This window comes from Tripterygium wilfordii, chromosome 22, assembly GCF_013401445.1.
Source record: "Tripterygium wilfordii isolate XIE 37 chromosome 22, ASM1340144v1, whole genome shotgun sequence".
In the NCBI taxonomy this organism is placed as follows: Eukaryota; Viridiplantae; Streptophyta; class Magnoliopsida; order Celastrales; family Celastraceae; genus Tripterygium; species Tripterygium wilfordii.
This window is the reverse complement of record NC_052253.1, coordinates 246,960-263,545: the sequence shown is the minus strand read 5'-3', so window position 1 is coordinate 263,545 and position 16,586 is coordinate 246,960. Positions and strand designations below refer to the sequence as shown.

At 38.2% G+C, this 16,586-nt stretch overlaps 5 protein-coding genes across 5 annotated transcripts; 4 read left to right on the top strand and 1 right to left on the bottom strand.

Moving 5' to 3' along the window:
- Positions 1–860: 860 nt before the first annotated feature.
- LOC119990357 lies at positions 861–2,904 on the bottom strand. The gene is made up of 2 exons (XM_038836230.1): positions 2,311–2,904; positions 861–1,716 (listed from the first exon to the last, which is right to left on the bottom strand). Exons 1-2 carry the CDS (start codon positions 2,744–2,746, stop codon positions 1,172–1,174), a joined length of 981 nt encoding a protein of 326 aa, XP_038692158.1. The 5' UTR covers positions 2,747–2,904; the 3' UTR covers positions 861–1,171.
- Positions 2,905–3,361: 457 nt separating this feature from the next.
- LOC119990909 (calvin cycle protein CP12-1, chloroplastic-like) lies at positions 3,362–4,004 on the top strand. The gene has a single exon (XM_038837047.1). It carries the CDS (start codon positions 3,433–3,435, stop codon positions 3,817–3,819), a length of 387 nt encoding a protein of 128 aa, XP_038692975.1. The 5' UTR covers positions 3,362–3,432; the 3' UTR covers positions 3,820–4,004.
- A 6,120-nt stretch (positions 4,005–10,124) lies between these two features.
- Positions 10,125–11,128, top strand: LOC119992203 (universal stress protein A-like protein). Its single transcript, XM_038838869.1, has 4 exons — positions 10,125–10,388; positions 10,456–10,559; positions 10,650–10,768; positions 10,860–11,128. Exons 1-4 carry the CDS (start codon positions 10,202–10,204, stop codon positions 10,939–10,941), a joined length of 492 nt encoding a protein of 163 aa, XP_038694797.1. The 5' UTR covers positions 10,125–10,201; the 3' UTR covers positions 10,942–11,128.
- A 1,724-nt stretch (positions 11,129–12,852) lies between these two features.
- LOC119991328 (GTP-binding protein SAR1A-like) lies at positions 12,853–15,392 on the top strand. The gene is made up of 3 exons (XM_038837678.1): positions 12,853–13,123; positions 13,467–13,598; positions 14,791–15,392. Exons 1-3 carry the CDS (start codon positions 12,995–12,997, stop codon positions 15,109–15,111), a joined length of 582 nt encoding a protein of 193 aa, XP_038693606.1. The 5' UTR covers positions 12,853–12,994; the 3' UTR covers positions 15,112–15,392.
- A 328-nt stretch (positions 15,393–15,720) lies between these two features.
- Positions 15,721–16,067, top strand: LOC119990855. The gene is made up of 2 exons (XM_038836982.1): positions 15,721–15,860; positions 15,902–16,067. Exons 1-2 carry the CDS (start codon positions 15,721–15,723, stop codon positions 16,065–16,067), a joined length of 306 nt encoding a protein of 101 aa, XP_038692910.1.
- Positions 16,068–16,586: the final 519 nt, after the last annotated feature.

Below are 16,586 nucleotides of genomic sequence, written 5' to 3'. Positions count from 1 at the left end.
AGAACAATTTAGAAAAGGGTGGGATTTGATAAATTCCCCAACATAAGTCGCATACCAGTCAAAGTTTGGGTTGATTTATTCCATTTATGTGAGTAAAGAAAATTCAATTTTCTTTAATCTTCCGAAATAATTCATCCGACGGGTGAACAAAATTTAATCCCTTGATTCCAAAGTACATCCCTAGAGATCAATAGGAAGGAAAGAACGAAAGAACATATATACTAGGAAGATGATATTGTGAATGAAAACACCAAGAATCTCGCTGATTTCAAGGTGAAACTTGTCTGCCTCTCCATCTGGACTTCAAAATGACGTCAGAACGACTGTTTGTGAACATTTGGAGGTGTTTGAGGAAGAAAAATTCATGTAAATGATGAGATTAACGACGGAAGAAAATAATTTGTGAAAAAGAGACGACTTAGACAGTTAAACATTTGACAGAGAGGAGTAGCAGGTAATGCGGGAAGCAACTTTGTTCGCTCGTGTCGTGGAGCGATGGAGAGGCCAATTTTTTTGTGCTTTGTGGGCGTTTATGACGACAATTCTCTAAATCTTGCACTACTTATTTTGAGATTGGTATGGTAAATATCCAAAGTAATTAAGATGGTAAATTGTAACATAATTGCCGTCAAATAACTACTAATAAAATACCCTATAGTCTATACCCTTTATGTTATCTTTTGTCTTTTTTTTTTTTTTACTTAACATCATTAAAGCTTGTCCTTTGTACTTAATAGCATAAATTCAAAGTCATTTCCCTGCGTGTAGAAATTTACCATCTCACGATAAATTACAATGTAAGCATGAAATTGTTGTTTAATCTAGCTAAAATCGTCATGTCATGTCAACATGAACAAAAATTTACCATCACCAAATGACATATAAGTAAATATTTAATCTCTCACACAACCAAAACGTTTTATGAGCCTAAGAGTCAATAACGACGGCCTAAGAAGAACGAGTCGTACAACACCTTAGCCCAAAACGGACTGGATTTACTCAGACTTGATATTCAGAACCTAAGAACAAGGATTTGAAACTCAGTGATTCATTTATAAAAATGATGAATATTCCTTACACAGCACACGTAACAACCCCAAAACCTATCACTAACACAATCAAACCATGTCAACTCATGAATGTAACGTGAAGAACTCTGTATTCCACTAGATCAAGTAGAAAAAACTGCCTCAACAAGTGCATGTTTCTTCGCCGGGTACCCCATACCGATCATGTGACTAACATAAACCTTTCCATCCTTAACAGTAGCTGCAGTGGCAAACCGATGAGCAGGCCCTTTAAACTTGCTCACAACGGCAGCTGTTTCCCACCCGTCTAAGCTCTCGACCAATCTCCCAGTAGGGTTTCCTGCAACTACAAGCTTAGTTGGAGATGACAGCTCAATTCCATCTCCAAATATCAACGACCCGTTCACTGGAATGAGCTTAACTCCATCGCCTTTGGCAATATCGACCTTATACAAATTGCCACTACCAGTATGGATGACAAGCAAGTATCCATCAGGATGATAGACAATTCCATTTAGTGTGGCCATGAAATTTCTATACCATTCCTTTACGTTGAAGAGTGGATTTGTGATGGTGTATAGGAACTTGCCTTCAGCGCTAACCTTCCAAATTCTGCTGGTTCTGGCATCAGTAACATAAGCATTTCCTTCTGCATCAACTGCAACATCATCTGCCATAGTCTTCTCGCCTGCAGCAGTAGTTCATAATCATATATAATAGCATTTCTTTGTATAATCATGGCTATAGAAATACCAAATTGCTTTTATTATTTATTATATTGTTATGAGTCATACAAACATAATACCTGCCTCGCCTGCCCAATAGACTATCATGAAAATTTAGATTAAACATTAGCATTAAAAATTGTTGTTCAATCTTAACCCCCAATCCATATGCCAGGTGAGATGCGAATTGATTATGAACACATGTTTCATGGATCATTAGTGTTGCGGATCTTAATATTTTTGTCTCAGTTATCTCAAATGATGGGATTGATGCATACACATATAAATCATTTGAGACATGTGAGGCCCACGATTTCATGTAGTCTAATCTCGGCATTTGGAATATAGTTGGGCAAAAAATATTACGATTCTTAGCATTTTTGTTCACGGATGAGGTTTAACAACATAATCATGAGGATGATTAACAAAGTTCGATTCCAGAAAAACAAACTTCCCAATGTTATTTCAAAAAAAATAATAATAATAATCTTCAATCAATAATAATCGGCGAAGTACAAAAAAACACAGTAACACACTGCGGGTCTGTGACTACTTACTCGGGCCGCTGAGTTGCGTTAGAAACAATCTCCGCCACGTGGACAAGTCATAAGCCGCCAGCGCAGCATACCGTCCCTTAATAACATCGCTGATGGTTACGAGGAGCCGATTCCTGGGGCGGTCAAGGAGTACTCCGAGAGAAGCATTTCCGGCCAAGTCAACGTCTTTGACCACGATAACCTCATCTAAAACGGTGCCGGGGGAGTAATCGTCGGGGACCTTGATTTGACCGACGCCGCCCTCCATGAACCCGACGAGGAATCGACGGTTGAGATCGTCCCACTTGGCGCACTCGCGGAAGAAGCCGGAGCTGTGGTAGTGGAAGACATGTGTGGGCGACTGGGAGAGCTCCAAAGAGATTATGAAGGCGATGGGAAGGGCAGAGATGAGGAAGAGAAAGAGGAGTGATTTGGTGGAGCACAGTTGAATCGCCATTGAAGGAAATACCGAGAGTTGTTGGGTTTTGGGTTGGATGGAAGAGAGAGAGGTGATTATATTCTATTTGTTGATCGAGCAAACAAGGTGAAAGGTTTCAAGACAGTAGAAGTCAGGTTATCCAAGTTTGACTAACACTAACTTGTCATGGGAGAGTATTGACTGATTTGGCTGATTCTGACACATAAATAATAAATGTGAGTGATTTTATTCCAAAACAAATGACAATCCCACAAAACCCATTTCGGAGGGGTTTTTTTTTTGGCCTTTCCAAAATAATGCTTATTGTAATTTCAGGGCCTCATGCTTAGTTGCTTACAAAATATGAGCCCGTATTGGACATGTGTCTTTGGGCCAGTCTTACTGGTATCTTCAGTTGGGCCAGGATTTGGTCCATTTTGAAGTTTAAAAGGGTCATCTCGTTAAAAGTCCATTATCCAATTGGCCGGGCCGTGGGCCCTAGAAATATTGCTTTTGCTTTGAATTTGATTCTCCTCGCCGATATTTATATTTTCAATAAAAATCTCAAACTCGTTCTTACGTGGAAGGAAACAATTGGTGGTGACCTGATAAGAAATCTGTGTTTGAGAACCATCATCAACTATTCAACTCCAGTTATATGTCATCTCCTCAACACTCCGTTCGATCATTCGACTCCCCAGAACCAGAAAAGGAGCTGTTAAACAATGGCAACGATAGCTAATCTCAACCTCCCAACTCCAAGAGCGCTAGCTCGGACACCAGACTATGCCAAGGCTCAATCCTTCAGGAGTCCACGTATTCTTAACCAGCCATGGAAGAGGTGGCAAGTCGGACCGGGTCGAATTCAGATGCGACCCGTGAAGGCAGCCCCGGAAGGGATATCAGAGAAAGTGGAGAAAAGCATTAAGGAAGCGGAGGAGGCGTGCGCTGACAACCCGGTAAGCGGTGAGTGTGTGGCGGCATGGGACGAGGTGGAAGAGCTGAGCGCGGCGGCGAGTCATGCCAGGGACAAAAAGAAGGGGTCCGACCCGTTGGAGGAGTTCTGTAAGGAGAACCCGGAGACTGAGGAGTGTCGCACCTACGAGGACTAATAGTTTCTTCACGCCCTGTTCCAGTTATGTGTGTATCGGTAAACGTCTACTTCCTTAAAGATAGCAGTCGATAGGAAAGTGTAGATCAGAATTGAAACTATTTTCATGTGTAATATTTCTTCGATATATGATTGACTACACAAAACTATCAAATAGAAAATCTCAGTAAGATTGATATTACCGTACTCCATCCCAATGGTAAATCCACTAGTCACATACAATGCACGCGCACACACACATATAAGCTAAATCGCACCAGAGCAGGTGTTAGCAACTGATTCAAATAGCTGATTTAACTAGACGAATTAACGAATTTTTGTTAACCTAGATCTTTAAAGGACCCTACAAAGTAGATTGCCACTTTGTAATTCAACCTCATATTTTACTTCTTGTGATTGTTTCTTTATGCAGAATCTGATGATGTGTTCCCTCATGAATATGTAATGTCTGATATGTACCCGTGTAAAGTGCAAACCCCAAAAAAAGAAGAAATAAAAAATAAATGTGAGATGGCCATAACTAGTGATGTTAGTGAAACCAGGCAATGGTATTTTGTAGAAACTAGGTGGTCCATGGTGAAAACCCAAGTGAAGAATATTACTAACCTGGTGAACAAAATTCGTACTCTCCATGGTGAACATTATTTGACAGCTTGGCAGATCAGGAATGAGAAGAAGGTGGTGGCGGCTAGAAGTTCAGTGGTTTGGAAACCTCCTAATGTTGGCTGGCTTAAAATAAAAGTTGACGCGCCGGTGGCTCTGGTGGCTAGGGATTTGACAACAGTTTTTTGTGGGTATTGGTCTCGCATTCACCATAACTCCATAAGATGGAGACCATTTTGGCGGAGGCTCTTGGTGTTTGGTTGGCAGTATGTGTAGCAAAGGATTATAAATGAGATTTGTGAGGACCATTTTCACCCTGCACAATTTCAAAATAATATCCCCCCTTCCTCACTCGAACGCATGACCATCTTGGCGATGGGAGAGTAAGTAATATCACAAGTGAACAGAGGATGTTGATTAGACTAACAAGAAGCATAAACAAGGTCAACTTTTGGAGGCTTAAACATGTTAAATCCAGCCAGGAAACTTCCACCATGGAACCCCTGAACCACACAACCGCAGTTTCTTCTTCAATTTAGACAATGTAAGAGAACTACCAAGTTGTAAACATTGATAGAAAACCAAATGCACCATATCTTGTCAAGAATGGTGCTCCAAAGCTTAAATGCAACTCATAAATCCTACAAACGGAGTTACAGAGACATAAAGGGTCCGTTTGGGAATACTTTGTATTTTGGTGCTGTGAGATAAAAAATTATGGTGTTGAGGTGAGTTCTGTTAACAAAAAGTGTTTGGCGTGTCAAAAAAAACTGTGATGAGGTGAAGTGATGTGCAGTTTAACGTTTGGATAAATAAAATTGAGGTGAGGTGAGTTGATGTGTAGTTTATGAAAATTATCTAATTTTAATTATAAATAATTTTGTGAAGTTAGTTTAGTCAATTAAGTTTGTTATATGATGATTTATTTTCTAAAAAATAAAATATTAGTTTAGTTTATATCACTAGTATATATTTTTCATTAATATATCCTAATAATATCAAAAATCGATGCTTCCAGTTCTAGATGAATGAAAATAAACCAGAAACAAAAATCAAAACCAAAAAATTAAAACAAAACCAGAAAATCAAAACCAAATAAATTAAACCATCGGCAATTTCCTTTCGCCTTCAATCTCCTTGGCCCTTCCTCATACTCACCCCAAAACCATCGACGATTTCCCCAACCACTCGACGGGACGTTCAAGTTTCATATCTCTCTCCACTTAACAATCAAAACCAGAGGACTTTTTTAGAGTGAGCTTAGAGTTGATTGGTTGGGTTTTGGGATATTCTTGGATAATTTCTTGGTGGGTTTGAACAAATTGCAGCTGCTCTTTATCTGCAGATCTTTCGACGATGGCAAATGTGTAAATAGCAGTTTATTTTTTGACGCCGAAATTGAGTGTTCCGTGTTTTTTAAGTGAACCTCCGTTTTGAAGAACTCCGGTAATCGTCGAAGTTGCTCCTAGGTGCTTCGACTGCGGATGAGAATTCGCGCGTTGCTTTTTGGATGAACGAGTAACCAAACACGCGAGAAGTCGAAACAGAGGGTTAAAACACAAATTGTTGCGTTCCAACGGTGAAAAACGAGCCCCCAAACGGGCCCAAAATAAACAGAAAAACGCCAATACTCCTTCCATCCAAGACCAATGAGAGAATAATCCAATCATCAATACTGGAAGTCTTGACCATTTCAGCAGAGGCCATAATGGGCTGTAGTGGGCAAGGAACCTACCACGGCTTCAGTAGAGGAACAGGAATCTCCAGGGCCATCCCGCCGACTTCCTCAACAATATGCAGCACCGAATTCAGGGACCGCAGCCTATCGGTCAATTCCATCGCTTGGGCTCTCAAAACGTTGTTGGCGGACTCAATCTTCACATTCCTTTGTGTGGTAGTATTGATCCTCTGCAAGAAGGCAGAGGATGAACCGATGAAGGCAGTAAACTCTGCAACTAGGCCGGTGCTTGGAGTTGCTAAAGCGCAACTTTCAAGGTTGGAGAGTGGCAAGACACTATCTTGATGGCAGCACTGATGGACGACTTTAAGGTAATCCTTGGTATGGATGTTAATGTCCCATATCGAAAGATGTGACATTAATGTCTAATTTATAAGGTCAAACCCGCCTTAATCACTAACAATGTCATTTTTTAGGCTTGAGTGAGTTGAGTCTAGCCCACTTATTTAGGTCTAAGGAGAAACAAAGTCATACGGATCCGATGTATCCACAGAAACCGGACAATCCAAAACGGACAATATTGTTGATGTGGATTTACAACAATGGGTATAGACTTTCTTAGTTCTGCTAAAGTCATCCCAATGCTGGTTTTCCTCAAAATCTACTATATATATTAACATTATAAGCATCAAAATACTCAAAAACCCATTTTGAATCATGGTTTAATATAATTTTAGGGGTGAATTGTAATGAATTATAGCAAAAAGAATTGTAGTACCTAACCCATCTTAGATAGGGATCGGAGAAAGCTTGAAGTTGAAGAAACCTCGAAATTGGCTTTGAAAGTCGGTGTTCCACACTTTAGTTTAACTTTCCAAGATTAGGGGTTGTTAGACCAACGGCTGGCCTGTTTGATTGTAGTTTTGAAAACTGTTTTTAGTTTTTAAAAATTGAAATGCATATGAAAATTTGTTTGGATGCTTGTTTTTGTAATCTATATATATATAAAAGTAGAATACAACTTCACATTTTTTTCCCTCCCAAACTTCCAAGTTTTGTTTTTAGATTTTTTAATTCTTATTATTTTTCAGATATTTTAATTTTTATTATGTTTTACTTATTTAGTCAATCATGGTAGTTTGCAGTATCCATTAATTTTTCATAATGATGAAGATGAATACAAAGATGACAATCTACTGGGAGAGCAATAAGAAATTGTATCAAAAAAAAAAGAGTAAAACAACAATGCAATAGTTTTTTTCATAGATGATTGAAAAAAAAGAATTATGAAGCTTACATCATATCATGCTCAAGGAAATTATTTCAGCTGTTCGTTACAAAAACTACTAAATTTAGTATAACATAATTTATAAATTATTCTACTATTTTATCCAATGATTTTCGAGGAATTTGTGTCGCATATAGTGAGCCAAGAAAGCTCAAGACACTTAGAGTAGGTGTTAATTAAGAGATCATCCTCCTCAAACAAACGACAGAGGTACGCTGTTTTGTTGTATTTAACAATTACTTTTCCCCTAAATGTTTTAGCTCTTTGTGAAGTTTCTACTTGATCCTGAGTGCTATATTTGACTAGATACAATTTGTTCTCAATTGGAATAATTTCATCATATTATTTTTCATTTTAACATTTGTGATGTCTTATATCTTTAAAACTCTGATATAGTTCACAGAGACTTTAAAGCCTGAAAACTATATTTTCTTGAATGATTTTGAGAATTCATCGTTGAAGATCATATACTTTAGATTGAGTTAACGATGAGAATCTCACCGACCCAATTATTGAATTATTTGATTCCATTGATTATGTGTCTCCACTCTCAAGACATAATAACTTCAATAAGTAACATTTAGTTCTTGAGAGTCATCCATCGTATATATTATGTTATCTAGGTATATGTTCATTTTTTTTGAAAGTCAACTTTAGGTATTCAAGAAAACTATATCCTCCTAACCCAATTCCTATTCAACAATATCTTTTTAGATCAATATTTCATAGCAAATGAAATTATGCATATATTTTTCTTGACGCTCACTTTATATCTTGGTTTTTCTATGATTAAGTATTTTCAGTAAAATTATAAATTTATTTTATTATCTGTGCATTCACAGGTCCAAACACTAGTTTGTTTTAGAAAATTCAAAACAACTTTTTGTTTTCAAAAACTAGAAAACGGAAACTAATCCCAACTGTTTTGCCTTTTTCTCTAAACACGTGAAACTGTTTTTTATTAAATGATGGCATATTTGTAAATAAGGCAACTTCACAATGGCTTCTCCGTGTTCGTGAATCTGAACTGAAGTTCATGAATCCAGACTGAAGCTCGTTCGAATCAACGATTGCTTTGGCTATTGAGGTCTTGCCGGTACGAGGACTGAAGCTCGTTTGAAGCCACGATTGCCGTACCAGTTTGTAGTTCTTTGATTGTGGAATTTGAGGGCTTGGAGTGGCAGTGAAAGAACCGATCGAGCCGTTCGTTGGTCTTGAGAGTTGAATTGCCGTCGATGATGGCTACCTCAATAAATAACAACTGGGTTGATGTAAGTTTGGGTGATGATGCTTGACGAGATGGATGACACTGTCGGACTTCTGACCGAGTCGTTCGTTGAGTCCATGCTTATGCCTCTGGTTTTGTTCGCTCTTGAAATTCTTGGTGAAGCGGTACTTAATTGAGAGGAGAGCAGTAATACCTCAAGCCGTTACCATTATTGGATTTTACAGAGGGGGAAAGGAGGATGAAGAATTGACTGGGACTGTCGAAGTTGCTTTTCAGAAAACAATTGACCAAATAAATTTTCTGTTCAGAAAACACTTTTCAAAAAACACAAACCAAACACTTTTTAAAACTGTTTTTTATTTCTTAAAACTGTTTCAAAATTTTAATTCAAAATTATTTTTAAAAACTAAAAAATGAATAGTGTTTCCAAACACTAACAATTTTTTTTGTTATTTCGTAATAAGAATCCGCCCATCAGAAATTTAATAATTTATGGCCCACAAAAGAATTAGATAGTATTACTTTATGAGCCTTTGGATCATGACTCGGTCCACGACCCATATTTTTTTTTTTTGCGAATCACGACCCATAGATATTTAATTTAATCTTTTTGCCAAGTGTATCGATTTATAGATTTTTTGCAGTGGGATGAATAGATTTTTTGGCAGTGGATGATGTCATTGATGACAACTGAAAAACAGAAAGGGAAAAAAATTAAGGGCAATAAATATCCTAACCTTTCTGTCCATCACAAACTTTTTTAGGCTCTTTCCTTGAAAAAAGCAACTTGCTGCTCTCACTGAGCCAATAATTGAAATAATTCAACAAAATTCGTACACGAGAAGTTAGAGGAAAACTACAAAATTCATATTTCAATTCCCAAGCACAAGTGGGATTGGCTTGTGGATGAATTGGATAACCTTTTGATTGCAACACCTTTGGTGTGCCGTGATTCAACTGTGATAGTCATATGTCTCAATCGCTGCGCTTGGTCCTCGCCATTTCTTACAAAAACAAAGCATAATCCGAGGGTTAAACGGGCATAATTTCTCTATAATTTTGGCTTACAGATGTCCAATCTGTTTATCAATATGGGATCCACACAAATGTCTCAAAGCTTAACCCGAACATGAGTATGTAAACTGAACATACAAAATTAATGGAATTAGACTAGTCAACCAATGCTCAACTTGCATTCCCTTGGCTTTAGGTCAAATCACCAGAGTCACAATTCTCGCATCGAGAGATAAAAAAAAATACACACAAATGACAAATCCATAATCAGGTAAATAAATCCAATCGTAAGCTGAATCTCACCAGTATTTGCTCTATTAGAAGGCTCAGAATGGGTAACTTCTAACATTACTATTCAGAGGGTGTTGGCTGCTTTCTTGCTGACATGTTGACCAATAAAGTCGTTTTCTATTAAAAAACCACTGATCAATAATTCGATCAAACCCATTGAACATGGAAACCAACCCACAACTTCTATCTATATAAACACTTGATCTCTTCTTTCTTTTTTATCAACTTCTTAAGGCCAAAAATTTAAGAGAGAAAAACATTTATTTCTAGATTTTGAGATAATGGAAGGAGTGAACATGAAGAAGAAAGAGCAGCACAGGATAGTGGTGGCGGTAGATGAGAGCCAAGAGAGCATGTATGCCCTTTCATGGTGTCTCAGCAACCTAGTTCCTCGTAGCCCCGACTGCAAACTCGTCCTTCTCTACGTTAAACCACCTCCTCCAGTCTACTCTTCTATTGATGCTCCAGGTTTGCAGATGAGAGATTTATATAATAATTATTTGAGATTGAAACTAAAACTAGTATTTTTCTTCAGGGTATCTGTTTTCAAATGATTTAATTGCAAATCTGGAGAAGTATGGCACTGATTTGGTTAGATCAGTAATGGAACGAGCAGAAGCAGTATACAGGAACTTCAATGTAAGCTTCTCTCTCTCTCCGTTTCCTTTCTCCCTAGCCGCTAGCTCTCACTCTCTTGACAACTTATAAACATGCATGGGCATGGTGCAGATAGACGTGGAGAGAGTGGTTGGAAGCGGAGAAGCTAAGGATGTAATATGTAATGCAGTGAAGCGACTCGAAGCTGACACCTTAGTCATGGGAAGCCATGGCTATGGCTTCTTAAAGAGGTAAACTTCAGCACTTTGGCTCCTAAAACGTAATTTATTTTCCTACACATCATAGTGTCTAAAAATGGCCTTTGTCTTTTCATTGTTGCAGAGCTTTCCTTGGAAGTGTGAGTGATTATTGTGCCAAGAATGTTAAGTGTCCAGTGGTGATCGTGAAAAGTCACGACAAGTGAACTTTTATTTACCATGCAAGTAAAGTTTCTGGAAGAATGTAAATATACAAGAACTCATCCTGTGGAGCACTATGTAAACAATCTTGTATATCAAAAGATCCAAGGCTTTGTCTAAGATCTGAATTTGTTTGTATGAACAAGAGAATTTACTTACAGAAGTGCTGGCCTCCCCACAGCACTGTAACTACGTCAACTACGACCTTGATTTCATGCTTGAAAGCTCTCTAGCTACTTCAGGAGATTAGGAAACTACAAAACAGAGACCTCTAGTGGTAGTATACAAATTGAGAAGAAATTAACATTCATGGTAGGATGGATGGATAAGAATTTCAATTCAACTGATATATAAACCAATAAGGGCACTGATTTAACTCATTCAAATAAGAATCGTGCCTCATTTATACAAGCTTGCAATACTACAAGAACTATTGAGAGAATGACATTGATGTTTGCTAGCAATTCTCACGAAAAAAAAAGGCTAATAAAACAGAACCTACCCCAAAAAACTCTAAGAAATTACAAATAAATATAACCAATTCATGTTGAAAGGAAGTTTTTTAGTAGATCAACTAAGAATTTCTCCTAGCCAGTTATGTCAAGCAAATAACAGCTCAAGCCCAATTACAGGATGCAAGCTACTAGAACCTCATAGAGTTCACTTCCCCTGACTGACATAAAACCAGCATTTTGCACAAGTGAGTGCCATAGCCGAATCCCTAAATTCGACCAGCATTTGGCTCTACAGCCACTCCTTAATCATAGAATCATCCAGCAAAAAATTTAACTTCTGATCAGTGCTTTTATCATAATATTGTCTAAGAAGAATAACAGTCAGCATAAACACAAAGTCACAAACGTAGCCACAAACATAGCCAAACAAGAAGAGAATGTCAAAAAAAATATTGTTTTGTAATTTGTAAAGGTAAGATGATGCTGGGCTTAATTTACCGGATAAGGCTAGGCCCATGGGTTAGCTGATCCAAATGTCTGCTTCCCTTTTGCATCTGGCCCTGTTAGGGACGTGAATATGTCCTCTTTTTGTTGGGCATAGTAGTTGCTAGTTCACCTCACCTCATAATTTTAGGTTCATGGGCCTAGTTATCAAAATGTCCATTCGACCTAGAGTGTCCGGCCCGTTGTTTTTCTGCTCAAAACCTAATTTACAACAAATCATGAATCCAAACCCAATGTTTGGGGTCTTTTAATTTTCTACATTGGCCAAGCAAGCGGTATGCCTCATCTCATGCATTTGAATAATTGGGTAATGAATTCCACAAACAACACCACCTAGTCTTGTTTGTTGTCTTGAAAACGAAGGCATTGAATAGTTTTCAATTTAATAAACGTGATAATTTTTCAAGAAGTCATATAACATACTATTTTCTTAATGACTATTTGTCTTGTATAGTTGTATGAAAGTTTTGATTGACTATGTCATGCTTTGACAAACAAACCCCCTATGGCATATTCTCTATGTACCAAACTCCGATTACCATACTACCATGTGACGACTTTAGTTCATGCATGGTAGGTAAGTTGGCAAGAAAAGAATAACTCTTGTCAAATGGAAGAAGTTCCATATTCAACTCTCTTATCAAATAAATTATTTTAGAGTCGCCCTCATGGGCAATGTCCAATGTGATCCTCATTTAAAAATAAAAAAAAAAGCCTTTATTTCATATCATCTAGTCATTATTCCTCCTACAACACAATCATATGTGAATAAGCCAAAAAAAAAAAAAAAGTCCTGCCTTGGAATTGTATATTAAATTTTGCATTTCTTTGCATGAAGCATTTTTCTTTTTGTATTGTTTACAAAAGGAAAACGACGTCATATTCAACACAAGGTGGGCTCCACGTGAAAAAAAAGACAGGTCCAGCTCATGTAAAATTTCCCAATTATCCCCGATATTCCCATTCGGAGGCTTTGGCCTTACTTGAATTCGAGCGATCTCCTTCGCTCTTCTACCTTCAATAGGTTAAAGATCGTCTCACGAAAGAGTTCGATCGCCGATTTTACTTGAAACTGTGATCGTAAATCGAATAAGAACCCATGTTTCTCTTCGATTGGTTCTACAGCGTCCTGGCTTCCCTCGGTCTCTGGCAAAAAGAGGCCAAGATTCTCTTCTTAGGGCTCGATAATGCCGGAAAGACTACTTTACTTCACATGTTGAAAGACGAGGTTCGATTTACTGTTTTTCGTTTTCAATTGCTGTTTTTGTTCTTGTTGTTTTCCAGATGATAATAGTGGTGTCTTATGGATTCGCGTTTTTAGCTTTTGAAAAACAAGAACACGATAGCGGTATACCTAGATCTGATTGTATTGATAATTTACATGATAATTGAACTTCGAAGGTAGCGCTTATTGTTCATTGCTGCCGATTGATTGGCCAAATCGACTTAGTATTGCAATTTCCATAAATTTGAATATCAGGAAGCATTAGATTTGCAGCCAATTTAAACATCAGATATTAGAATTCTCTTTCTGATTGGGTACTATTGATTATTCGTGAGGGTGTTTACAGAGATTAGTCCAACATCAGCCAACGCAATACCCTACTTCAGAAGAGCTTAGTATCGGAAAGATTAAGTTCAAGGCATTTGATTTGGGAGGCCACCAGATTGCTCGCAGAGTTTGGAAGGATTACTATGCCAAGGTGTGTTTACTCATATTGTTAAACCAGTTACAATTACGAGGTGGTTACTAAATGCCTGTGAAAGAATTTGTCTCGTAAGTTTTATTGTATCTGGGCACAGCAGCGTCTGTATTCAGACCCTTCAGCTGTATTAAGTGTTCAGAGGGCGAAATTAAATAACCAATTAACATATCTTTATATTGCACCTCCGGTAGGGTAGTCCTGAGTTTTGCACTTTTGCTTATGTAATATTTTCTTACAGACTTGTTGATATATTTATATTGTTAACATGTACTTGAACTGCCTATATACAAAATGGGTGAAAAATATGCTTGCAATTCTTAAATTGCTACCTTAAACTGCAGTCATTGTGTCAGTGACAAACAATTTGGTTCTGCAGTCTTTTACTGGGTCTTGCTTCTGACTCCACTCATAGATAGGCTGATGGGATGTGTGTCATTTTCTAATATTGTATTTTTCATCACCAAACACATGATCTAACCTTTCATTGTCTTGTGTTTTGTATTTGCTAATGACAATTTATTTCTTGTTTAGCATGCTTTAGCCCTCTGTTGTCGATTTAGGTGCTTCTTCTGATGGTTCAAAGGAAAAATGATTATTGTTATTATGACTCATTGACGAGGTTGTATGGAAGCATTTTAGGGTATGGTCATATGTAAGATGTGGGAAAGCATGTAAGTAAGCCCTGGGTTTACATGGCTCTCCAAAAATTGTGTACTAGATGCCCAGGTAGTGTGTTTTTGTTTTGTATCATTGGTTAACTTGGCTAGCCAATTGATTCAATAAATTGGATTTCCCCGCTTGAAAATGCCTTTTGCATTGACATCCTTGTCTTTGCTTTGTTGGCATTGAGCATGGCTTGGATCAACATAATTTCCACTTCTGCAACTGAAAGAGTCCTTGTAATCTCGAAAACTATGGCATTTACTTGTTCCCTGGTTTGTTGGCAATGGAGTAGTGCAATAATGGCTTTATTCTTTGCTTGCAATTTTAGTGAAACGATAAATAAGACCTCAGTTACTTAATGCACCTTTCAGTTGCCATGCCTTATGTTGTATCCATTGTGCCTACTATATCACATTCAAGTTATTGTTAATCATGCCATCATGGTAATATGGTATTTAAAAATGTTGAATTATGCTTGTAAGAATGATGCCGACATGGTTGTTTTTTTTTTTTTACTGTGTCAAAGGTTGATGCTGTGGTTTACCTTGTTGATGCCTACGACAAAGAGAGGTTTGCAGAATCAAAGAAGGAGCTGGATGCTCTCCTTTCTGATGAGGCCCTGGCTAATGTTCCGTTCCTGATTTTGGGCAACAAGATAGACATACCATATGCTGCTTCAGAGGACGAGTTGCGGTACCACCTTGGCCTCACCAACTTCACCACTGGCAAGGGGAAGGTAAACCTGGCATACTCAAACGTCCGTCCATTGGAGGTCTTCATGTGCAGTATTGTACGCAAAATGGGCTATGGTGATGGCTTCAAGTGGCTCTCTCAATACATTAAGTAGGGCAATTGTCAGAGGTGTAAAACAGATCCCCCGACATACCCTACCCCAACCTCGTCGCGACCGTCTAGAAAGTTGTGTTCATCCTCATGTTCGATCTAGTCTTTATATGGGCTTGAAATTCGATCTATTTTGTTATGGATCTTTTTGGAAGGAGGTATCAATATGTTAAGTCTGTAAAATTTGCCTGTGGCATCAAGTCTTTCTTTGCCACTGTAGTTTGTTGATCAACTTTGCACTAAAATATGAAATTTAAATTTGAACTAAACCAAATTCTCTGCTGAGTCCTTGCATCATAGAATACTAGTATTGACCATTGAATGGTTAAAATAGTTACAGTTGAACCGTTCTCGAACTATTTTTCAGATTTGGTAGAAACAATAGATTCATCCCGGCCCTTCATCGTTGGGCCAAACAACCATCGCCATTGGATCAGACCTGTTTTTTGTGAATACAATTGTTCTATGAGACAATAACACAAACACTCAAGGGACAAAGCCAACGACCCCATGAACAGTTATGGAACGGTTCAACAAACATTTGGTATGCATTAAAACCAACTCCATTAAAACGCTACAACATCTTCATAATCAACCAATTTGATTAGTATGTATGGACAACCACATCACCTACCGTCCCCGAAACTTCTCCCCCGGAAAAGCAGTTCTATCGGACGGCTCCATTCACGAGTTCGACAAGCCATTGACTGTTGCTGAGCTCATGATGGAGCATCCACAACAATTAGTGGTCGAGTTTGATCACTCTCAAAAAAGGCCAACTCCATTTCCAGTAGACAAAATGCTCTCGATTTGAAGAAGGTTTACGTAATGCTACCGGTCAAGCGAGGGAAACCAGTGCCGTTACCAGCAGAACAAGCGCACCGAATCCTATTGAATGTTGCGAGGAATAGGACAAGGTTTCTGTTATCGACGTCGAGGTTCTTTCCATCGTTTGCTTGAATGTGTTCTGCAAGCGTTGGAGACGGACGGAATTTTGTGGTTCAAAAGAAGGAGAGTGAAGAGGAGGAGAAGAACTCGGTGGAGGTGAATAGGTGGGTATCGGAAAGTGTGGAGGGTAGGCCGGAGTGTTTGAGTAGGCAAGTTTCGGGGAAAGGTTGGAAGCCTAGTACTTAGATCCGATTAAGGAAAAAGGGGTTGAGAAGAAAGTCCCTCACTGGTTGTTTTAGCGAAATGGGTTTATTGTAGTGATCTTGATAATGTTTAAAGGAATGATTCAATATTCTTCTATCATTATGTTTGTGTTGACTTATGAATCTTCAGCGATCATCTTTTGCACATATGGAGGACGTCGTTCAAAACAAGATTGCTCTTTCTTTGACTCTGTGAATACAACAAAATTAGAACTTTATGGCCCATTGGGCTTAATTGTGGGCTAGCTCGTTCACAAATTGATGGACTTTGACAGCATCCTATCTGGCAACGCTTGACTGCCCAGCCGCAATACTTGGAATTATAAAG